The sequence below is a fragment of the Eptatretus burgeri genome, chromosome 17 (genome assembly GCF_056783735.1).
Source record: "Eptatretus burgeri isolate ZD-2024b chromosome 17, Ebu_testis_v1, whole genome shotgun sequence".
Lineage (NCBI taxonomy): Eukaryota > Metazoa > Chordata > Myxini > Myxiniformes > Myxinidae > Eptatretus > Eptatretus burgeri.
Genome location: NC_140977.1, coordinates 50884827 through 50910120, shown reverse-complemented (window position 1 = coordinate 50910120; position 25294 = coordinate 50884827). Strand labels below are relative to the sequence as shown.

At 43.3% G+C, this 25294-nt stretch overlaps 1 protein-coding gene across 2 annotated transcripts in view; it reads left to right on the top strand.

Moving 5' to 3' along the window:
• The window catches only part of LOC147010084 (voltage-dependent T-type calcium channel subunit alpha-1H-like), a 145358-nt gene that overhangs the window by 14627 nt on the left and 105437 nt on the right, over nt 1–25294 (top strand). For both annotated transcript variants that reach the window (XM_085861603.1, XM_085861604.1), the window contains exons 5-9: nt 28–331; nt 1196–1288; nt 5801–6470; nt 10229–10617; nt 13968–14119. In XM_085861603.1, the coding sequence (XP_085717729.1) occupies nt 28–331; nt 1196–1288; nt 5801–6470; nt 10229–10617; nt 13968–14119 (1608 nt within the window). The remainder of the gene's footprint in view (nt 1–27; nt 332–1195; nt 1289–5800; nt 6471–10228; nt 10618–13967; nt 14120–25294) is intronic.

The window sequence follows — 25294 nt, the reverse complement described above, 5'->3', positions numbered from 1 at the left end:
GCCTTCATCTTTTCTTGCATGTGACAGGCTGAACAATGCAAGCATACTTCCTCAATACTACCAGACGGAGGCAGATGTGTCCAACCCCTTTATCTGCTCACTACCCCACGACAATGGCATGCAGCGCTGCGGCGGCGTACTCGCCTACCGTCCCAAGTCCCCCAGGGTACCCGTATGCCTACCGAGACATGGCCACCGAGGGCCAAACGGCTCGCTGGCTTGCTCGGACTGGGGCGATTTGTACACAGAGTGCCACACGGGTCGTGTCAACCCACAGAACAATGCCATCAACTTCGACAACATCGGATACGCCTGGATCGCCATTTTTCAGGTACCTGGTGTGTTTTCTGGATTACACGCCCTTGAAAAATTGTTCGTATCGAGAACCACTGCAAATCGTTTCCCACATATAATGTTCCGAGATGTCACAAGATTCAGCCTCTGGGACCCTCTCCTCCCTTCTCCGTTCTTCTCCTTTGTGTGTTCCAATGTTCCTCTCCATCCTCCTCCTTTCCCATCATCCATTCCCTTGTTTGCTGCATCCACTTGTTGTCCCGTACTGTCTGCACGTTGCGTTTCTTACATTCCCTTCTTTATTTGTTTTTTTTTTACTTTAAATGATGTGGATTATGTTCAAGTGTGTGTGTGTGTGTGTGTGTGTGTGTGTGTGTGTGTGTGTGTGTGTGTGTGTGTGTGTGTGTGTGTGTGTGTGTGTGTGTGTGTGTTCTATCCTTCCTTTTTTGCAGAGTTTAAGGTACTGAATCAGTTTTAAGCCTCACATTGCTTTTCCATTGGGAGACAGGCCAGGTATACGACCTTCATTCAAGGCACCTGTACACAATGGCCTACTTTGTTTTAAGGCTTGAAGGGTTTTCAATGACAATAAGGGAGATACTAGCAAAGAGGACAGACGGCTTAATGTTCACTCAGAAAGGTTGGCTTTGTCTGCGATGTGATGCCCCACTTTCGAAGCACCGTAACAGCCGTTTGTCGTCAGCCCCTAATCGAGGAGCGAGTACCCATGTACGATGATATAGGTGTGTGGCATTTTCTTGACAATCCTTGCGATGATAGCTGTTTGTTGTGTGTAGAATTGCCTGTACAGGTAGCAGCAGACAAAAGCAGGTAAACATGGAGGGTTTAGTACTCTTGTTTGGTGCAAAAGCATTATCGGTGAATCCCCGGATGTCAACAGGTGATCACGCTGGAAGGTTGGGTGGACATCATGTATTACGTTATGGACGCGCACTCCTTCTACAACTTCATCTACTTCATTCTACTCATTATTGTAAGTCACCTGTAAGTTGTAACCCAATGATGGTACAGCAAACGGACACACGTGCACCACCCAATGAAATGTTACAGTAAGCCGAGTGCTTGTTCAGCTTGGGAACGGTTCACAGGAGTGTTCGTGACGGGTGTGTACCGGGTGAGAGTGGATGCAAGTTGTCGATGTGGAAGTGAGGTGGCGGGGATCACAATCGATCTGCTTTTCATTGGGATGGCCCCCGAGAAACCAAACCCCCCAATGGACTCAGAAACACCAGCAGAACGACATGTGAACAATGGCGGGCCTTTGTGGGCCTAGTCAATCTTTAAGGATGTCAGCCAAAGAGCAACACCCACTCCTCCAGCGGAAGAGGGTTGAGGGCTTCTGGGTGGAATGGAGAAAACATGTTTGAGAAAGGCAAGGAAGCAAGAAGGAGAAATAAGTAATGGAGAGTACAAACGTGGGAAGGAGAGGGATGAAATTGTGGAGGAGGATTGGGGGTGGTGAAGGGATGTTGCCGAGGTGTGGTGGTAAAGGGGTTGAAATGATCGCCATTCAGCATCCCACAGGGTGTTCTTGATCACAAATAGAATCATTTTCACATTTGAGAAATTTATTGGCAGGTTAATTTGTTGGATTTGGTCCTCCAGCCTGGATTGATTTCCATTAGATAGAGTCTGTGTCGTCGTCGTCGGTGTTGTAGTAGTAGTAGTATTTTCATTATCCACCCTGACCCTGTATAAATCAATATTTTTGAATTTGAGATAAAAAATTTTAGATGCACATAAGCAGTACGGATGTTTGTGCTTCATTTACAGAACCCGGGTTGTTTACATATTCGGGACCGATTGAGGCAGCGTTCTGTTACCTATACACCGCCCAAATGAAGGGACGTGGCGGAAGAACGTGTTGCATGCTTGGAACAAGATCGCCTATGGGGCGCTTACTTAGCTATGCCATGGTATTAGTGATCATCTTCTTCTTACTAGAATTCACCGTCTGTCCGTCTGTCTGTCCCCAGGTACCGCAAAAACGGCTGAACCGATCGCAACCGTTTTTTGGGTGTGTAATCCTGGTACCCCTTGGAGTAAAATAGGCATAAATATCATAACATGACCCCCACCCAATGGCCGCTCCCATTGGGACTGGGTATTTATCCTGACTGGAATGCAGAAAATTCTGATTCATCCACTATTCTTCACAACAACTTATATGAATGCTCGTTAGATGTAATTGTTTAATACAAGGTCGAAAAGCCTTCTTCCATTTCAGATTTCTCAGTGCTTCCCGCCTTGCCAAAAGCTCTTGAGCTTTCTGGTCAAGTGAAACCAGCCAGGCTCAATTCCCAACGCGGGTTTGCTGGGTGACCCGTGGAGACGCTTGGTCGAGTCCTCACATTCCTCGTACATTACGTAATTCTGATCTTGCGTCATTCTGCCACTCCTGCCTCTTGGATGTGAGGTCAATGCATTTTTCTGCAATTTTCTTCCCACACTGCCTTTGGGAATAATCCCAAGAACATGGTGCTGTGATGCTGAACCCTCACAAGGTGAACCAGCCATGCTTCCCAAGTAGTCTTGACACTTAAAACACAGCATTTCAAACATACCCTGACCTATAAACACTGCCGTACGTTTATCTTATTTCTCAACAGGATATCCTCGAGGTATGTGCACTAACTTTGAGCCATCTAGCTTGGGTTCGAATCTCGTCCGAGCTATAAACTGTCATCCTGGTGTTTCGCAGGCAGGGCGATTCATCAGTGTGTGCGCCGTCCCTCGCAATTCCGTTAAACTGGGCATCTCATCTGCCGGCATTAGTTGGTGGACGTTGAAGATCCTACGGTGAACTTCACAAAAAGTAGGAGTGCTATCTGATCCGGCACCCTGAACAAATTCCAAATTGCTGCTCTGACCTACGAGAAGCACTGCAGCAGCAGCATTGCTGCACCCTTGCAAGAACTGATGCTAATCCACGGCCACGTGCTCCAAATGTACCTGACCGACAACGATGATTGAAAATACCATCTTTTAACGAGTCCAGGATGTTATCACACATTGGCCGACTTCAATGAGCTGGTCGATGTCTGCCGGCCCCCTGGTGCCTCCAGCGTCGCTCGTCCCTGGTTGGCACAGTCTCTGTTCTTTCGGGATATAGTGAGTGAGTGATGTTGCGACGGAGGTTGTTTGGGTGAAACTCCCAGGGTAAATTACATCCCTTCACACCGAGCTTGAGCACCCTTGTTTGGAGAAGATCTCAGTTGTCACTAATCAGTGCAATTTTACCACCTTGTGATTTTATTATGTTTTCCTTAATTCCTGCAGCAGCAAAGTTTGTGTAGGACATGTTTTATCATCATCAAGCGAGTATTAACCCCTCCGTGAACGTTTTTTTTCCTCGCATACCTATGCGATGGAATGGCCCATGCAGGGAACACCTTCAGCCACCTCTTCGTCGATACGTTTGACTTTGTAACGTAGAAATCTATTTGTTTCCCACATTGTTATCGTACTTCATCTCGAAAAACCTCGGCCGATGATGGATACGTAGTGTATGCGTAGCTGCGATAGAACATCTTTCATGTTCCAAATTCTTACATCCAACTGATGTGCTTCCCCCCCCCCCCCAACTTCTGAGCTGAGATTTGCACCAATTTCAATTTCTGTGACGTCCGTCAATGCTATGATCATTATGACGTCGATAATCACCTTGGAGACGCCCTGCATTGTTATTGGCGCGTGGAGGGCCCTAAAGGTGAACCAATTTTGACGCATGCTACTTCGAGGATGGCGAGGGCGGTGAATCCACGGACTGTCATGCGAGGCCAACCTTAACTAATCACAACAGTCTACGTTTGCGTCCCTTATTCCGTTCCACCATGCATTTACCAATTTGCGACTGTTTGGATCCATTCCCACCTGTATCTCCATTTCTCCATTCGTTTCCCATTCCCCGCGGTGCGCGGAGCTTCCGTGCCAGCTGTCAGTGGAGCTTAATGAGGAGGGTCGAGTCGCTGAAGGTTCATGATTTCGTCCGAAGGAAAAGGAAGTACACACCGAAGCCAGGCTTTGGCATCATTTTGAAATACTTTGAATAATCACAATTTGTCATGCTCGGTGTCTTAATGAAATAATACCTTAATCGAATTCTCCAGATGAATCTTTCTTCTTAATCGTGTTGCTGCTCTTCAGGGATGACACCATCTGCGAGAAGCACTTTTATCTTGTTGCGAAGCATTCTGGGAATCATACCTTACACTGTCAAAAAACAATTCCTGCAGTGATTGTTTCACAGTTTGTGTTCGTCGTCTCCTTCTCTGTATCCGTCAATGGAGGGTCAGCATTCCTCATTCATCGCGTGTCTTCCTCTGAGCCGTCCGCCTCTGCGTTCATGAATCGCACGATGATCCACCATTTTCTTCCTGTGCCAGCAGCGAAGCATGCTGTATTTTTGGAGCGCTTTGTTTCTCTGCTGTAGGGACATCAAGCCAACTGGCTCTTCCGCAATGACTTAGAAGTAAAACATCCAATGGTATGTTTCTTGGAGATAATGCTTTTGGATCGCCGATGCGGTCAAACGGGTCGAGTCTGATAAGGAGATTAAGTGAGATGTATGGATGGAAATTACAATTTGGGGGGTGCCCATGTTGTGTATGCCTGGTGTTGGCTAAATGGTTACGGTGGTGGGTTTGGGATGCTGAGTTCAAATCCCCCTCTGTTGTTGAATTAATACCAGGTGGGGTTGACTCTGCCTGTCATCTTTCCGAGGTCGGCAAAATGAGCGCCAACTTGCTGGTATCCAGTGTCGGAGCGGCGACCCGTCCAGGATTGTGCCCAATAGCTAAGGAGACTGTTTAGGCGGTACCAACGCTCTGCACAGAGCACGGTGCCAAGGGATGGAATGCATGTTGTGTATGAAAGTTGATGAAATTGTTTGTTGTGTAAAATGACTTTAAAACGTTGGGTATCTCCTTCCTAACTAGACCAGCACTCGGTAGAGCGGACACCTCCGCTTGGCTGTTCAGTTTACATTTTGAAGCCCTCTAATAGGCTAGATCTGCATCCATACCTTCACTTGTTTTTGTCATCTTCCAACTCATCCACCAAGTTTCATCCAGAACTTTTTGAGATATCGTGCTATATATCGTTTTCGGCCTCATCTATCAAAGGTGAAGAATCGCTTAAAAAAAAAAAATTCGGATCCAGATCCGTATCTTCACCAAAGTCGAATCGATTCGTTCTTCTCACACACCCAATGTGTCCACCAAGTTTTATCCGAATCCGTCCATAACCTGTTTGAGATATCCTGCACATAATTATACAGACAGACAAACACGTGTGAAATTATAACCTCCGTCTACCTTCGGTGGTGGAGGTCGTAACTGTTGTGAGGTCATGGTACTGACAAGGTTGATGACAAGATGGTGATAATTTTTTTGCCCAACATGTATGCATATTGTTTTCCATCAATGCTGCATGTCCTCAATTTTGTCCACTTTTTTTTTTATACCCCCCTCCACCCACCATTCAGGTGGGGTCATTCTTTATGATAAACCTCTGCCTCGTCGTGATCGCCACACAGTTCTCGGAGACGAAGCAACGAGAAAATCAGCTCATGGAGGAACAGCGAGCTCAGTTCCTCTCCGACAACAGCACGCTGGCAAGCTACTCGGAGCCCGGAACCTGCTACGAAGAGCTCCTTCGCTTCGCCTCGAGGCTCGCACGCTCTGCCGCCCACCGCCTGGCACTTGGCTGCTCACAGCGGCACCCCCTCCATCACAGGCACCTGGCCGTGCCACCCAGTGCATCACATCCGGCCTCCTTGCTCCATCGCACCATGCTCTACCATCACTTCCACCACCACCATCACCAACACCATCACCACCATCACTATCACCATCACCACAGAGAGCAGCCCCACAGCATTTCCACAGTGCCCCACTGCAACCAGTCGCTCGTCGCACGTCTAACTGTTGACTCCACCTTGCATAATGAGCTTGAGGCAGGTGACAAAAGCGAGATGACACCTTCACAGTCAGCCCGATCAGGCCTGCCCTTTTGCCGCGTTGCTGCCAGCTATCCCACCATCTTGCCATCACGGACCGAGAGACACGCCGTTCAAGCAGGGACCTCCAATAAGACAGCTGGAACCCGAGGCCCGGCAGCAGTCCTCCCAAGTGTACGGTTCGCAGGCAACTACGGTGAGAATAAGCAGTATGCCGTGGCAAACAAAAAGTCTGCACCACAACCTTGGAGGGAGTGGGAGGGGATGGAAGAGGTTCTGTTGTACAAAAACTTCAAAAACATGACAGAACTTTTTGGAACAAAAAAAAAAAGGTCTTTCGTTCCAGTTTTGGAACGGTTTTGATTTTCGGGATCGATTTAATTATTGTCGGCCTTTTCATAAATCAGGGCACGTGTGTTTTTCTTCCAAGAGTCAACCATTTCCAGGACTCTGAAAAAGTGTGGTGGCAGAAATTGTGAGTTTTTCGTGGCATTTGACCGAATCACGTTGATCATGAAATTTTGACGAACAACAAGATCTCCGGTTACGTCCAACCTTGTGGGACCCTCCTGTTGATTTTTGTACATTATTTAATCCGCCTACTTCAGGTTCATACCATGATAAAAGGCCATCTACATGTTCCTTATTGCAAGGGGGGAGGGGCAGGGGTATTTTATACACTCTGGCGGTTTTTGCATATGTAATTTGTAGATTTGCTCCAAAGTGATTTTCATGGAATGACTGTTGTGGAATATTTTTTTTTTAATATTTGCTTTCATTCTAAACAGTCGTCTTGTTCATCTTCTTCGTTCATATGCAGCACGAGGCTGCGGGGTAGCATCATTCGCTGATGCAGTGCCCCCTGCTGGTTATGGCAGCAATTTGTCATTTGTTCAGGGTGCCGGCAATAACTCGCCGCCGACTCTTCGTAAAGGACACCGTGGGAACTTTGACATCCACCAACTAATGCCAGCAGACGGGATGCCCAGTTTAACGTCCATCCTCGGGACAACACACACATTGATGAAACACCGGGATGACAGTTTATAGCTGGGTTGGGATTCGAACCCAGACTAGATAGCTTAGAACGTGCATGCATACCTCGAGGCCATCCTATAGGCCATTTACACGATTGAATGATATACATCGCAAATTTGGTTGATACATTTTCTAAATGCGGCCGAATGGGGGTTTCACATGTTTTGCATGGCCTTGACTTTAACCCTTTAATTGATTTTGACCAGATTTTGCACACACTCACCACACGTCCATACAAATAATCTGTGTAAGTTTCAATTTGTTGTACCGAAGAATTATTGAGGTATGGTAATAATATAATCACAAAAAAAAGTCCCATTTCATCACAATGGGGGTGAAACTGTTGCCATGGAAACCCATTGACATGTCAAAACAGATAAATCGATCGTCAGGATTTCGATAAGGATTGTTACCTCAAATGGCTCACGAGGCTTCTAAAATAACCCAAAACACTTGGAAAAGTACCTGAGAGAAATCTGGAAGGTGTGCCTCTGCACAACAAAATAGTTGGAGGGAGACACCGTACCTGGTTTGGGTGCTTCTGAATAGCGATAGGAAGGTCATAACTGTGACTCGTGAATGCACAGTGGAAGTTTAAAATTAACTTTTATAATAATCATATTTACTCACAATCATGTTGGGGAGGGGGTGGGGTGAGTATGATCTGTGAGGCCTGTTAGTGGTGGAGGTAGTAGGAGCTGTGAGGGCTGTTTTAAATATCTTGATAGTTTGGTTCCGGGGCGGCAAGATATATTATACTAGATTTTTTTTGCATCTATTGCGAAAATGAGAAGTATGTGCGTGTTTGTGTGCGCTGCCACTCACTTGTATTAGGAAATGATAGGAACCTGACTCCTGTCGTCCACGGATATGTCTCGTATTTCCTATATTTCCGTGAGTCCGATTTGCATCCAGGAACAGAGTAATTATGGTGGTTAATCTTCTTGAAATTGCCACTCTTTGGTCTAAATGCTGAAAATTATGTTAAAAAGACAATTCGAATTTCACATTTCGTGCTGGCAACGGCAGGTTAAAAATGCTCGGTGATCAGAACTGAGTCACTGTATAAACACACACACACACACACACACACACACACACACACACACACACACACACACACACACACACACACACACACACACACACACACACACACACAGCAATGTGCGAAAAGGCCTTGATAGCATTCAAACGTCATTTTGAAAGTTCCCTATTGAATGGCCCAATCCGCAAATTCTGATCAAATTTGAAGTCGATCGGATGAAAATTGATGTTTTCATGGGATTTGACCTTTGACCCTTTGACCTTTTGACCTGAAATATGATATTCTAGGTTTTGATTGGTGAACTTATTCAGTGACTCAATGGGAAATTTGGTTCAAACTAGCAGAGCCCCCAGACTGCGGTTGGGTGGACGTTGCGCATTACTTGCTAGTTCTGTTGTCCTGTCACCCATAGTTGGTGTGTCATTCCTCGTTTCACAGGTGTGTTATAACACTCACCAAGTGTGTTGATGTAAGGCTTCGATCGGATTGATTCAGCGTGGGTATTTGTAGAATCGGTTAAAATGAGCTATCATCTCCTTCCAGATTTTGATTTTGATCGATTCCTCTTGTACATTTCTTATTTTTGTATTCCTATTTTTTTTTCACCGGATCTTATGCAAAAAGGTAAGCCATTGCGTGCCGGTAGCCTGGTTCAATTCCCCGCCCGGCAGTGCATGACTGCCTGCTGGGAGGTGGGGCATCAGAATGTAACAATGGCAAGGAAAGATGGTCCAGATGGCCCACCAACTGTCTAGGTTCCCTTGCAGAAAGTATCTGAAATATTAAACAACCAAATCATGTTGCACAAGTGGGACGTCACTGGGCAGAACAGGTCTGTCTGTCAGAAAATTTGATAAAGTCGAATTTGCTGTTTAATGAGACATTTTGGGTGGTGGGCTTGGGATCCTTGGATGCTGAGTTAAAATCCCACTCATCTGTTGAATTAACACCAGGTGGGGTTTACTCTGCCTGTCACCCTTCCGAGGTCAGCAAAATGAGTGCCTGCATCTGAGTGGCGACCCGTCCAGGATTGTGCTCATTAGCCAAGGAGACCGCTTCGGCAGCATCAACGCTCTGCGCAGAGTATGGTCCCAATGGATGGATGGATGGATGGATGGAGACATTTTGACCAAAAGAATGTGAAGGGTAGAGGAGTGTTTCCCTCCTACCATCCCCAACGATTCCAGGATGCACACATTCTTCCAATGACCCCATCCTGATTAAACTTCCAAAATGCAGGCCGAGCGTACACTGAACTGCCTTCCCGATGCTGCGCTATCCCACTCTTCATTCCAGGGCTTCAAGCAAGCAGTGCATCACAACCTCACATCATCTCCCATCCTTGTCCACGATCTTTTTTACCCCCATTAATGCTTCCTAACCCAACCCTCTTGCTTGCAGTTGACAATGTTTCCTCCCCTCCCCTCTCTCTCTCTCTCCTCTCTTCCTGTTCCTTCCTTCTTTCACTTATTGTGTCCAAGAGTTTTCCCACTTTCCTCGTGTCTATTCATGCTCTTGCTCTTTCATGAGCATCGATCTTGTAGGGGAAAGAAAGAAGTGAAAAATTTAACCACATTCCGTCTCTGTGATATTTTGATGACACGTGTTTATGTGAATAACAATGAGTTGGGTTTTTTTTCTGTAAATTTCTCCGGTAAATTATATTCTCTTTTACTGTTCCTGATTTGTCGATTAGGACTTGGCGAAAACCAGGCTACTGTATTCCTCATCCTTCAAGCATCCGATTTTCTTAGCATTTCTCTTACTTTGCTGTGCAGCAATGTTGGCAGGAAAATAATTTGACGACTGATTCTATTCGGCTTTCGTTAACATTTAGAAAAGGTAACTTTGCTTTCGACTTCTCACAGGTCCTTGCAAGGCCACCACCGGCTTTTCTATGGTGCGGGATGACAGCAGGCCAGGTCAGCCTTCTGTTGAGGAGCTGTGCTGCCCTCTGTGTCATCGTTGCCCACCTGCACTTGAAGCAGCCGCCCAGGGTCTGGTGCCCCGTAAACGACCGTCTTGGATTGAGGGGAAAATGAGAAGAGGATCTGACAGCAGGTATCGAGGTGAAAGGGAGGAGGATGGGGACGGTGAGGACAATGGTGGTGGATGGTTGTGCAAAGCATGCCTACGGCAAGGGCGTGCCACCAGTAAGGCACTGCGTGCAATTGTTGAAAGCAAATACTTCAATCGAGGAATTATGCTCGCCATCCTGGTGAACAGCCTGAGCATGGGAGTGGAATTTCATGAGCAGGTAGGGACCATTAATCTGCCTGAATGCCCTCTTTTTATATCTCCAAGGAAATTGTGGCAGCTGCCATCCTTTGGATGGACGTTCAATCAGGTTGCCCTTCTGCTGGCATGAATCGTTAACGATTAGGTGAATTAATGATCCCACTGTGTCCTTCCCGAAGAGTAGGCGAGCTATCGCTAGAACCCTGAAACAAATAATAAAATTCCTACCTCAACTTGCAGGGGGAATCGCATCAGCAGCACAGCTGTGCCCCTAGCAGATGATGCTACCCGCAACCAAGTGCTGCGTATGAAAGCAGAATAAGAAGATTATGGCTGCATCGTGGGTTTCAACTTGCAGTTGAAACAGTGACTGCAGAAACTCTCCGTCATCTGTTTGAATACTTCCCATATTTTACAAGACGATCGAAAAGGTCTGCACAGAATCGAGTTCCGACGAGAATGGCCATTGGTAGAGCGCATACCTCCACTAAACACAGTTTATGCTTTGTGCTGCACCGATAGGCCGGATCTGGATCCGGACTTTAACCAAAATCGAATCAGCTTGTTCTTGTCACCTACCAAACTCATCTACCAAGTTTTGTTATAATCGATTCACAATTTTTTGAAATAGCATGATATGTATATTTTTGAAATAGCAAATGATATGATATTTTTGGCCCCATCTCTCAATAGTGAAGAATTACTTGGAAATTAAAACAATTGTCATATCCAGATTCAGATTCAGATCTTCACCAAAATCGAATCGATTCGTCCTTGTGACACACGCAATCTGTCCGCCAAGTTTCGTCCGAATCCGTCTATAACTTTTTGAGATATCCTGCTCACAGACAGACAGACAAACAGGGGTGAATACCTAGTCTCGGTTCATCTTTGGTGGTGCAGGTATTAATCGAATCGGAAAGTTAAAAAATTTCTTAACTTGCATGAAGGTTCAAGGTATGTTATTATTTTCTGAATTTACTTGAATAAGGCATTCTAAAAAATTTTTTTTATACTCTGTTATCTCAAGGATCTATCATTGTCGATTGTTGCTGAGCACTATGTTGCACTGATTTATTCAATTGTCTGTATGCTTTGAGCTGCATGGAATTGTCATTTATTACCTTCGCCTTCGACTAACCAAACAAGGACTCTTAGCGGAGAAAAGTTTCTTGCCACTGACCTTTGTAACTGCATAATTATGCTGCTGAAGCATTTTGGGGGTTTGAATATTTCTGGTGCAAAAATCTCACTGTTCGCAATCACATCTGCATAGTTAGGAGGTCTCGGCGCCTTGACATTTGTGATTATTTTCCCGTCCCCCGTGCAGTGGAAGACGGGGTTTTGTTATCACTTCTGTGTGTCTGTGCAGGCCGTAAATTTTAATTATCATTTGAGATTTTGGTATCAAATTTGCACCAAAGCTTTATTATGATAATATGCAGAAGACAAATTAAAAACTTGGACAAAAGGTCAAAGGTCAGCATGACATAAAATCATTATTTTTCATCCAATTAAGCTGAAATTTTAATTATCATTTGAGATGTTATCAAATTTTCAACAAAGCTTTATTTATGACAATATGCAGAAGACAAATTAAAAACTTGTACAAAAGGTCAAAGATCAGCATGACATAAAATCGTCAATTTTCATCCAATTGACCTGAAATTTTAATTATCAGTTGAGATTTTGTTATGAAATTTAAAACAAAGCTTTATTATGATAATATGGAGAAGACAAATTAATAACTTGTTCAAAAGGTCAAAGGTCAGCATGACATAAAATCGTCAATTTTCATCCAATTGACCTGAAATTTTAATTATCATTTGAGATTTTATCAAATTTTCAACAAAGCTTTATTTATGACAATATGCAGAAGACAAATTAAAAACTTGGACAAAAGGTCAAAGATCAGCATGACATAAAACCGTTATTTTTCATCCAATTAAGCTGAAATTGTAATTATCATTTGAGATTTTGCGATCAAATTTTCACCAAAGCTTTATTATGATAATGTGGATAAGACAAATTAATAACTTGGTCAAAAGGTCAAAGGTCAGCATGACATAAAATAGTCAATTTTCATCCAATTGACCTGAAATTTTAATTATCAGTTGAGCTTTTGTTATGAAATTTAAAACAAAGCTTTATTATGATAATATGGAGAAGACAAATTAATAACTTGTTCAAAAGGTCAAAGGTCAGCATGACATAAAATCGTCAATTTTCATCCAATTAAGCTGAAATTTTAATTATCATTTGAGATTTTATCAAATTTTAAACAAAGCTTTATTCTGAGAATATGGCGTAGACAAATTTATAACTTGGTCAATAGGTCAAAGGTACCGTTTAGCATACGGAAGAAGTCCGAATACAAAGCGGATGGGCTTTGCATTTTCAGATGCTTTCGAGTTTTATCAAATATGTTGTAATGATTCACGAAAATGTTAAGACGTAGTTAGTCGAGGGTGGAGGCAGGTATTGCACCTCACCACCTCCGCTCCCCCACACTAATCAGATCTGTTAAAGACTAAAGTTCTCTAACTATATGTTGTGTTGCCTTTAGCGATTCGAGAAATCTCAGACCCAGGAAAAGGACATTTCGTACGTGGCTGAAAAGGACAAATCAGCCACGTATGTCTCAGACATGTTACTTCTTGCCTGACAGCAATGACTTTCTACTTGTCTAGTTCCTATGGCTGTGTTGCCTGAGCTTTGGATGCTCGTTGCATTCGCCTTGGACATGCCTCCAGAAAATGCTGTTATCACAAGAAAAAAAAAATGGAAACGAGTGAGATCAGACATAAAACTTTTTCTTCCTGATGCAGCATAAGCCTTTGGGTAGCATCATTTGCTTTGGGCACAGCTGTCTCACTAATGCAGTGCCCCCTGAACATTAGAGCAGGGATTTTTACTTTGTTCATGGTGCCGGCGATAGCTGTCCTACTCTTTGTGAACGACACTGTGGAACCTTTAACGTCCACCAACTACTGCCGGCAGATGGGACGTTCGCTTTAACATCTATCCAAGGGACGGCACACACAATGATGAATTACCCTGCCTGTGAAACACCAGGGTGGCAGTTTGTAGCAGCTGGGTCGGGATTCGAACCCAAGCTAGACGGCTCTCGGCTATCCTGCCAGCCACCAGGCAGAACTTTACTATTTCGGCTTTAATGGTATTGCAGGATCATATTTTCATCTGCATGTCAATATTTGAGTTAATGAATTATGATCAAGCTTTTTTTGATCTGGATCTGAACTCTCCCTCCTTTCTTCCTGGGTGACACACACACACACACACACACACACACACACACACACACACACACACACACACACACACACACACACACACACACACACACAGCCAGAAGAGCTCACCGAGGTGCTGGAAATAAGCAATGTGGTGTTTACCAGCATGTTCGCACTTGAGATGGTACTGAAGCTGCTAGCTTTTGGACCCTTCGGATATATCCGCAGCCAGTACAACATCTTCGACAGCATCATCGTCATCATCAGGTCAGTAATTTTGGGTGAGCATCACAAACTCATTCTTTCTTTCACTCTGTCTTTTAAAGGAAGTCAGTAACTTGGTCAAAGTACCGACCAAAAGACCTGTTGCAAAAGATATCAGGTATCCTTAATGTTCATATTGCAGGTGAGTCAGCCGGCTTAATGCATGCCCGAAGGACGGCGAGTTCCACGAATACAGTCCTGGTCAAATCTTGTTCTTCAGAGAATTTAACTCGGGTTCCCAAGCCCAACGTATGAAACGTGATTTAATTTTTTTTTTTATTTAGCTGCACATCATCATTTTACCTGCACGTCATTTTTACAATTCGGACATGTAGATCTCAAAACCTATGACTTGTGTGTCCTTCAAATCATCGAAGGAAATATGAGGACCTTGGACATATGGTCGGAGGGAGCCCCTTTGGCCCATCATGCCTGTGCTTTATCCACATCCATGCTAATTTAATATATCGGTTTGTTAATCGCCTGTGACTGTCACCCAATGTGTCCCAGTTATTTAATTTCACTTGGGGGAGTGGGACATAGAGGAGCAGTGGAGAGAACAACATTGGGGTAGTCACAGGGATATTGCCAGGGCGATTTGCTCTTTTTTGGGGGGGTGGGGGGGGGAGGTGGTGAGGGTTGTAAGGTGAGAAATGAACAAGCAAACACTTGACAGCACATTCACCTTATTGAAAAGACCTTTTTACAGACATCACACTCATCTAACAATCACATTGTAATCACACATTCTGACTTCAGATTAACAAGCTTCCTTCTTATGTCCAAATAAAATAAAATAAATAAACACTGCATAGTCTGTGGATTGGGAATTTGTCAAAACTCCCACAATGTCAAGTTCTGTTGCACATTGCTGACTTTTTATCTCGCTCAGTGAAGCGGTGAGTGCAGTCACTGCGATCAACAAAGTTTGAATCTTTAAAACTTTCCCTTGAAGAGACTGCAGGTTGGGGTAGTGGGCTTGCGGGAGGTTTCCGGTATATAAACACGATTCCATGGTGATGATGTTGGAGGATTTGATGGGGTTATTGTGTTGACGGTTGGTTTGGACATGCCCTTGTTAAAGGAAATCCTAAACTTGTAAAACTCACCAACTTCTCAGGTTAATTTCTTGCATCTCTTGCTGTTTTAAAGTCTGATATTGTCTATTATTGCCATTATTAAGTGGTAAAATACCTTTAATTGTTTTCATGAAGCCAGTATAGCTGATCGAGTGTAGGGTAGGGTTGCCCTCCATACTCAGGACGACCTGTCTGGCCATTCCCTTCTGAGCTCATGGTGTCCCAAGTTCAAATCCCATATCCTGTGTTGATTTGTCCATTTTGTCCGAATGTCCTTGGAATTCGTGGAAAGTACATTCGATGTCCTTGGATGATAAAATATACAATTGGAGAGTTCATAGAACATGATACCCCACATAGTGTTAAGGTTATATACAGGAGGGCCTTGCCGTTCATGGGGGTTACGTTCTTAATAATCCCTGTTAACCGCAAATCCACAAACTTATGGGGTAATGGGGAAAATGGGGATTGGGACTTAAACTTTAAAATTTGTCCAAACTGTACCTTTTAATTAACATGTTTGAGGATTGTTTTCGTGTTATTTATTTTCATGAATAAAAGAGTTGTTCAGAACGTAAAATAAAGTTTATTTTCTTGAGTTATTAAGAACATGAAACTTACCTTTAATATCAATGATGACAAACTTGATCCAATCATGAGATGGCGATGTCGATGATAGCGACGACAAAGACGAGTTGATGGTGATGATGATGGAAGAATTTGAGGGGGTTATTGTGTTGACGGTCCATGTTAATTAGGTGAATAAATGTGGAAAAACAGTTCACCAACCCATGATCACTTGAGCACATTGACCACAATCCGCAAACCTTGATTCAATAAATTCATCACGACGGAGCGAATACACGAAGTGGAAACCTATAAACGGCAAGGCCCTCCTTGTACTTGAATTTCAATAAAGTAATGATTTTAACGATCGGTTAAAAATCCAGAAGTTTAGCATTACCGAAACAGTCTTATACACTAACCACTCCAATACACTGTAATAAGACGACGTTGAGTCACAATTTAGGAGATAGAGCCTTAATGATCGGTGCGTAGCCATGATGGCGACCTCTTCTTCACCCTGATACATATGTGAAACCCTCTAATGCTGGTATATCGATAGATTGCATGGTTCGTGGAAGTATTGTGAAGCCGATTTGTGTTCTACAATCTTCAAGTATATGATTCAATTTAAATAAATATTTAAAGAGGTTTAAAAGCGTATAAATAAATTAATAATTCCGGGTTTTATCACTGTTTTACAGGGGTTTAGCACCATTTTAAATTCCAGGTTTAACCGCCATTTTAAATTCCAGGTTTAGCACCATTTAAAATTCCAGGTTTAACCGCAATTTTAAATTCCAGGTTTAACCGCCATTTTAAATTCTGGGTTTTACCACCATTTTAAATTCCAGGTTTAACCACCATTTAAAATTCCAGGTTTAACCACCATTTAAAATTCCAGGTTTAGCGCTATTTAAAATTCCAGGTTTAACCGCCATTTAAAATTCCAGGTTTAACCACCATTTAAAATTCCAGGTTTAGCGCCATTTAAAATTCCAGGTTTAACCATCATTTAAAATTCCAGGTTTAACTGCCATTTAAAATTCCAGGTTTAACCACCATTTAAAATTCCAGGTTTAACTGCCATTTTAAATTCTGGGTTTGACCACCATTTTAAATTCCAGGTGTAACCACCATTAAAAATTCCAGGTTTAACCACCATTTAAAATTCCAGGTTTAACTGCCATTTTAAATTCCAGGTTTAACTGCCATTTTAAATTCCAGGTTAAACCACCATTTTAAATTCCAGGTTTGACCACCATTTTAAATTCCAGGTTTAACCCCCATTTAAAATTCCAGGTTTAACCACCATTTTAAATTCCAGGTTTAACCACCATTTTAAATTCCAGGTTTAACTGCCATTTTAAATTCAGGGTTTGACCACCATTTAAAATTCCAGATTTAACCGCAATTTTTAATTCCAGGTTTAACTGCCATTTTAAATTCCGGGTTTTACCGCCATTTTAAACTCCAGGTTAAACCGCCATTTTAAACTCCAGGTTAAACCGCCATTTTAAATTCCGGGTTTAACCGCCATTTTAAATTCCGGGTTTTACCGCCATTTTAAATTCCAGGTTTAACTGCCATTTTTAATTTCAGGTTTAACCGCCATTTTTAATTTCAGGTTTAACCGCCATTTTAAATTCCGGGTTTTACCGCCATTTTTTATTTCAGGCTTAACCGCCATTTTAAATTCCAGGTTTAACCGTCATTTTAAATTTCAGGTTTAACCGCCATTTTAAATTCCAGGTTTAACCCGCCATTTTAATTTCCGGGTTTTGCCGCCATTTTAAATTCCAGGTTTAACCGCCATTTTAAATTCCAGGTTTAACCGCCATTTTAAATTCCGGGTTTTACCGCCATTTTAAATTCCAGGTTTAACCACCATTTAAAATTTCAGGTTTAACCGCCATTTTAAATTCCAGGTTTAACCACCATTTTAAATTCCAGGTTTATCCGCCATTTTAAATTCCAGGTTTAACCGCCATTATAAATTCCAGGTTTAACCGCCATTTTAAATTCCAGGTTTAACCACCATTTAAAATTCCAGGTTTAACCACCATTTTAAATTTCAGGTTTAACTGCCATTTCAAATTCCAGGTTTTACCGCCATTTTACCCAGTGTCGATTGCACAACCATATCTAATATTAGTTCCTAGAGCCTGGTGTTGGCGCAGTGGTTAGGGCAGTGGCTTGGGATCCAAAAGGTCCTGAGTTCAAGCCCCGTTGAGCCACTGAATTAATACACCAGGGGGTTGACTCAGCCTATCATCCTTCCGAGGTCAGCGAAATGAGTACCAGTGTACTGGGCTGGTGTATACCCCAGTTAAAATAGGTGTACCATATCCCTGTGTCGTAAGAGGTGACCAGGGTTGCGTCAGGAAGGGCATCCGGCATAAAACATGTGCCAAATCACTATGCAGGTCATACGGATGATCCGCTGTGGCGACCCCGAACGGGAGCAGCCGAAAGAAGAAGAAGATCTAATATTAGTTCTCCGTGCCTGGTATTTGTGTCCTTTATGACGTCCTTAAAAACATTAAGTTTCCTGTTTCGAATGATTTTCAATTTGTCGATAGATGCGATTACAAATTTGCTGCCACAAGAGTTGGCTCGCACCCAGGGCCGCCGAGAGCCAGAATGGGCCCCAGGAATACACTTACGTGAAGGGCCTCCTTCATCCGGGCCCCCTTAAAAAAAATTTTTGACAACCTATATGGAGGTTTCTGTATTTTCGTCGTCGGAAACACGTGCCGAGTTTCAGGGAAATTAGGGTGTTAATCACTTATTCCTACATGAAGATTCGTTTAACAGACTTCATCCAGATGGGGCGTGGCCAACACTCCTGCGTTCATTGACATCATTACGTCATTACCGCCATTGTGATGATGTAAATTGTTCCCACAGTAGTTTATTTTACGAGGGAGGGTGTCACTGTCCATGGCAACGGTATTCCGGGGAATCACCCTGAGTCGCTTGGAGTAAGACACAAAATGTTTATCAACATTTTTTTATCCCCCGGTGTTTTATCAACACAATCATTATGTGAAACAAAAATTTGAAGGAATAATTTCGGGTGCCTGTTAGGTCTGGGTCCCGGGGTATAGTTACCCCACCTGCCCCCCTCCCTCGGCACCCCTGCTTGCACCAAGTCCTTCTCAAGGCTGCGTGGGGTAAGTATTCTATGAATACCATCTCGTTGTTAAAAAAAGAAGATACCATATATCCTCGTAGGATTAAAAGGTTCAATCAATATTACAGTTTGTACCGGGAATACAAGTTTTACTCGCGATGCCCTTGAGTTGTAGGTCCATTTCTTTAAAGACGACAGTAAATATTATCATTCATGTCATCTCATCTCACCTTCATTACTGATCATTTTTCAGGGCCCAAGGCCCTATGAAGACCAATTGTGGAGAAGGAATTCGCAATGTTCATCTTTGCAATGCTTCGTTTAATAAAAATTGCACTACTGTACTACGATTTGGTTCATTACATCCGGAAATTTTTATTTCAAAACGTCAAAATAAGCTTTTTTGGCCATTCCTTCAATGACTTCGGATGACCATGGCCAGGGTAACCTACAGGGCCATTTGGCTTGTGAGCTCACCTGGAACAGAGTTCCGGGGAACTTATGGGATGGTGTGTTGTCCGTCCGTCCGTGCGTCCGTCCACAAATACTTGCAACAACTTCTCTTAAACTACACATACAATTTGTATATGCTATAACATTGTTTCATTGGTAGGCACATTTTGCTGATTACATCCCATGTTGACTTCCTCCTCAATATCTTTATTCTACCAGTTGAGTGCTCAGGGGTATTGCCCCTTTGTTTAAATTATTTTTCTTTTATGACCAGGTCTGATTTTTTTATTATCTATCTTATATTATATTTTACTAAAAAAGCCTGGTGTTGGCGCAGTGGTTAGGGCAGTGGCTTGGGATCCAAAAGGTCCCGAGTTCAAGCCCCGTTGGGCCACTGAATTAATACACCAGGGGGTTGACTCAGCCTGTCATCCTTCCGAGGTCGGCGAAATGAGTACCAGTGTCCTGGGCCGGTGTATACCCCGGTTAAAATAGGTGTACCATATCCCTGTGTCGTAAGAGGCGACCAGGGTTGTGTCAGGAAGGGCATCCGGCGTAAAACATGTGCCAAATCACTATGCGGATCATACGGATGATCCGCTGTGGCGACCCCGAACGGGAGCAGCCGAAAGAAGAAGAAGATTATATTTTACTAAAACTCTCATCTTGTATGTATGTTTGTATGTATGTATGTATGTATGTATGTATGTATGTATGTTCCCGAAATACAGCCAAAACGGTACATGATAGCACAAAAATTTTAGGGCCACCTTACTCACCATTCACTTGCAGTGTGCAGTATCAAGTTTCGTTCAAATCGGGCAACAAAAAATTATTAAAAAATCAATTCCCGATTCAGTCAAGTACTCTTCGGGATTATTTGATCAATGCAAACAACCTCAGCAGTATAGGTCGTTGGAGCTATCTTTTTTTTTTCTTGAAATGATTTTATTTCAACAACCGCTGTCACAACGGGAACCCAACGGGTTCACGGGTCGTCTAGTTATTATTGAAAGGTGAATTTGATGCCAGCATGTGATTCTTGATCAATTGGAGATTCGATCTTTGAGAATTCAGACTCAGCATGGTCATAGTATTATTGGTTCACGAGTCAGTAAGTGACCACTATATTTGTTATGGGTGTGTGTCTGTCTGTCCCGAGCATAGCTCCGTGGGTTTTGATCCGATGTTGATAAAATTAGGGTGTGAGGTTTATATCATGATCTCGTTGTGTTTTCCTGAGAATGAGTGTGTTGCGCCCATTATGGGTGGAGCCACGCCCAAAAAACATGTTTTTAGGGGGTAGCCGGTTTCAAGTTACATCTTCTCCAAAGGGGTTTGTCGAATCTGGCAGGGGTTTCGGTATTTGGTTAGCCCAATGGCACCTGCATAGCCCCACGGAGCTCGATTTTTCATTTTCGTCCCAAGGTCAAGGTCACAAGGTCATGAACTTAGAAAATGTCAAAAAAAAATAAATAAATTGGGCATCGAACTCCTCGGCTTTTTAACTGTTTCGAATGAAAGTTGGTATGCAAGTAGTGCTCTTCGAGTACTACAACTTTCATCATTTACATTTTTCCCGATTCCCGCCAGTTTGCCCATTGCGTACCCTCGAAGGTCAAAAAATAAAAAAGGCGTACCGTGTACATTGCTCGTGAACCATCACCGTCTCCAGCCTTGTATACTCTTACAATTGGTTTTCCCAAGGACAGTAGCTATAAAAGCTTGATTATCAATGACACGAACAGTAGCTGAAGGGGTTAATAAGCAGACGGACCTTTTCACGAGAACCACTTTCCATTTATCAATCTATCCACCCAACTGTCATCCATCTCTGCCACAATGGTGCTTCCCATAAACTTTCCTCCTATAAACATCATTAGCATTTTTTTATGTTTATAATCTATTGTTTTGGAGGAAATTCGATCAGCACAGCATTCAGCCCTGCCATTGCCCAGTTAGACATTGAAGGAGCTGCAGAAACGTCCCGTTTGTACTGAAAGGAGGACTCACCACTCCTTTTGTCTTCCGCAGGGGCTGCACGGCGTGTCTGTGCACGATAACAGAATCTTTGATGTCCTTGTTTAAATTTTGATGCCTGGGTTGTAGCAGCGCCGCGCACGTCCGTTCTGTGACCTTTTGGAATTGGCAGTCGTCAACCTCCCTCTGTCTTTCTTCGATCTTTGGGTCTGTCTTTCCATGAATGAAGACGTTTTCGGTTATGCAAATGAAGCATCTGCTCGAAGTGCCATTCTTTGCATTGTGGAGCCAAAGGCCATGTGTCTTACGTTTTGGACCGAAGGGTGAGGATGCGTGTGTATTCATTTGGCAGGCTTTGTATGACCATGCACTTTATGATCTTCAGGGTGAAATGCATATTGCACCGCTTCCAGGGTCTGTCCAGTGAAGTGGATTCCATGGGTTCCTTGCAAGCGATCCTTGTGGAGAGATATCTGCTTCCTCTTAATGTTTGGATCTTTTCACTTTGAAAGATGTTTCTGAACGCAACGGCCACAAGCATACCTTGAATGATCATATCTTTAGGAATCAGGTGCATATGAATTGTTTGACAAGGTTTTTATAGTTTGCTTTGGTATTTTGGATATTAGGTAATTGGCGTGAGTTCAGCTTTGTTTTCAATCAAATATATATATATATATATATATATATATATATATATATATATATATATATATATATATATATATATATATATATATATATATATCTCTCTCTCTCTCTCTCTCTCTCTCTCTCTCTCTCTCTCTCTCTCTCTCTCTCTCTCTCTCTCTCTCTCTCTCTCTCTCTCTCTCTCTCTCTCTCTCTCTCTCTCTCTCTCTCTCTCTCTCTCTCTCTCTCTCTCTCTCTCTCTATCTCTCTCTCTTTCTATCTCCCTCTTACTCTCTGTCCCCCTTTTCCGCACAGCTGCTGTTGACACACTTGCAATCACAGGACGCTGCTCTGCGTCTCATGCGGTATGTTTCCTGATGATTGCTTTCCTTACCTCTTGCTCCCGTTTCTGTCTATAATCCTTTATTACCTCTGCCACCGAAGGTGGATGGAAGTTATGTTTCCACCCCTGTCTGTCTGTTTGTCTGTGAGCAGGATATCTCAAAAGTTATGGACAGATTCGGACAAATTTTGTGGACAGGTTGGGTATGTGACAAGAACGAATCGATTAAATTTTGGTGAAGATCCGGATCCAGATCTTATAAATTTTTAAGCGATTTTTCACCATTGATGGATAGGGCCAAAAGCGATTTCTAGCATGATATCTCAAAAAGTTGCGGACGGATTCGGACGAAACTTGGTGGACAGCTTGGGTGTGTGACAAGGACAAAATGATTAGATTTTGGTGAAGATCTGGATCTGGATCCGGATCCGAGAATTCAATTTTTTTTAACTACTGCGTGCCCATACGTGTGTGGCCGTACGTGCAAAAAAATAAAAATAATAACTTTCAAACCGCGTACCAGAAACAACAACCACACAGGCCGTTCCTTCGCTCTCGCGTGCCCATACGTGCATGGCCGTACGTGCGTGGCCGTACATGCATGGCCGTACGTGCATGCCCATACGTGCGTGGCCATACGTGCGTCGCCGTACGTGCAAAAATAATAATAATTTCAAACCACGTGCCAGAAACAACAACCACACAGGCCGTTCCTTCACTCTCGCGTGCCCATACATGTGTGGCTGTACGTGCGTGGCCGTACGTGCATGGCCGTATGTGCAAAAAAAAAAACTTTCAAACAACCACACAGGCCGTTCCTTCGCTCTTGTAAACGACGACTGGATTGGGGGCATTGTGTTTATCTATAAATGCACATTAGAAATCGAGAAATTATTAGAATACAGTAAGTCATCACTATCCGGAAGTCCGTACGTTGTAACCCGTAATGGGGAACGCGGCTGAGGATCTCTTCCCCCATCGGCCACGCCTACGCAGCAACGTGTCCTGTCATTGGTTTGGTAAATAAATGGCCATAACTTGGGAACCACTTGTCCGATTAATTTCAAACCTTGAAAAGGCACATACTCAGGTCCCCAGCAATATACCTGGCAAGTTTCAATTAGATCGGACCAGTGGTTGTCGAGAAACAGCGGACACACACACACACACACACACACACACACACAGACACACACACACACACCCACACACACACACACACAGACACACACACACACACACACACACACATTGCTGTAATTATAGATACATGATTCTTCACCATTTAAAGATGTGGCCAAAAACTATATATAGCATGATATTCTAAAAAGTTGTGGATGGATTGTACCAAAACTTGGTGGATGAGTTTGGTATGTGACGAGAACAAACCGATTCGATTTTGGTTAAGGTCTGGATGCAGATCTAGCCCATCAGTGAGATATAAAACATAAACTACTCACCCTGGTGGAGGTATGTGCTCTACTTAGTGTCATTCTAGTTTTGCCTTGTTCCGAGAGAGAGAAAGAGAGAGACAGACAGACAGACACACATACACAGACACACAGAGACCGAAGGAAGGAGGAAGGGAGTGTGCCCATGGTGAGTGTTTCACCGGCTCCCTAACGGATCGCCATGTGTTTTCCTTACCTCCTCATTGCTAGCTGTGTTTTGATGTGTTAGTTCTCATCGCTGGTGTGCGCTGAGTGGTCCGATCATTGCTTCATAGAAAGCGGTATTTTATCTCTTTTCTTTTATCTTCCTTTCCTTTGCTTTCTCCTTACCATGTTTTCTCCTTGCTAGGCATTTCCTGGGGAAAGCTTTAACGTAGGAATATCAAAGCATTCCCGTTATGCGGCCCTCAAGGCCCTTACATCGAAGCACGGCGTGATTTGTGTTCCTCGGGACTAGGTCCGTGTGGAATATATTATTGCCATTGGCAACATTATCGGGATAGAAAAGATCTGCAGACCTTCGTGGATGAACAAGTGCGGTCTAATTTTCACAGCTGAAGAGCAATAAATTAATGCATGGAATTATCGCTCCTCGTTTGTCGACTTACAAAGGCCACTTTGTCTTAGCTTCACAACTTGGCACACCAGCCATGAAAGTAATACTTTCCAATGTACCACCGTTTATGAAGAACGAGACACTAATGACTGAATTATCTTGGCTTGGCTCTGCGGTTTCTCAGGTTACAATGTTGCCTCCGGGCTGTCGTCGCGAGCCTGCTAAGCATGTAATGACATTTCGGTGACAGGCGTACATTCTACTTCCCACCTCTAATGTGGATAATGATCTCAATATTCTTTTTAAAGTCCATGTTGACAAGCATGACTATCAGGTGTATGCCTCAACTGACACGTTTAAATGTTTTGCCTGTTGTGAGTTTGCTCATCCAAAACGTTTTTGTCGTCAATCCTGGTTTTCTTCGGCTGAAGCGACGGCCCCTTTGGCTGTTGCTGCTCTATCTGCCCCACTTGCTACGGTCACGGAACCGACCTCAGTCGCTGTCTCGGACAACCCAGCGTCAACTTGTAAGGTTGTTTGTAAGGCTTTAGAAGAAAAACAAAACTCTGAATCGGAAGTTTACCACCGTTGCTGCGGCGTCTTTTGCACCACCTGATTTAACGCGCTACATTAGTTATTCGTGCCTGTTGTTTGTGTCTTTTATGACGTGCTTAAAAAAAAGTAAGTTTCCTGTTTGGAATGATTTTCAATTTTGCTTCACTGCCAGACAGGCAGACAGATCGACTGAACGAATTGATTTGCCCATCTGCGCATGTGCAGGATGAGACGCCGCTGTACAATATTTCCAAGTTAGGATCCAAGGTACGTACTGCTAAACTGCAGGTTTGGGGAAGTGCAAACAAGTAGATCCGTGTTCAAAATATGAAATTAAATGAAACAAGCTCAAATGAGCTAAGATCCTCGTCCTCTTAACGATGACGTCATAAAACGAATATGACGTCATTGTGATGTATCAGGTTTGTGAT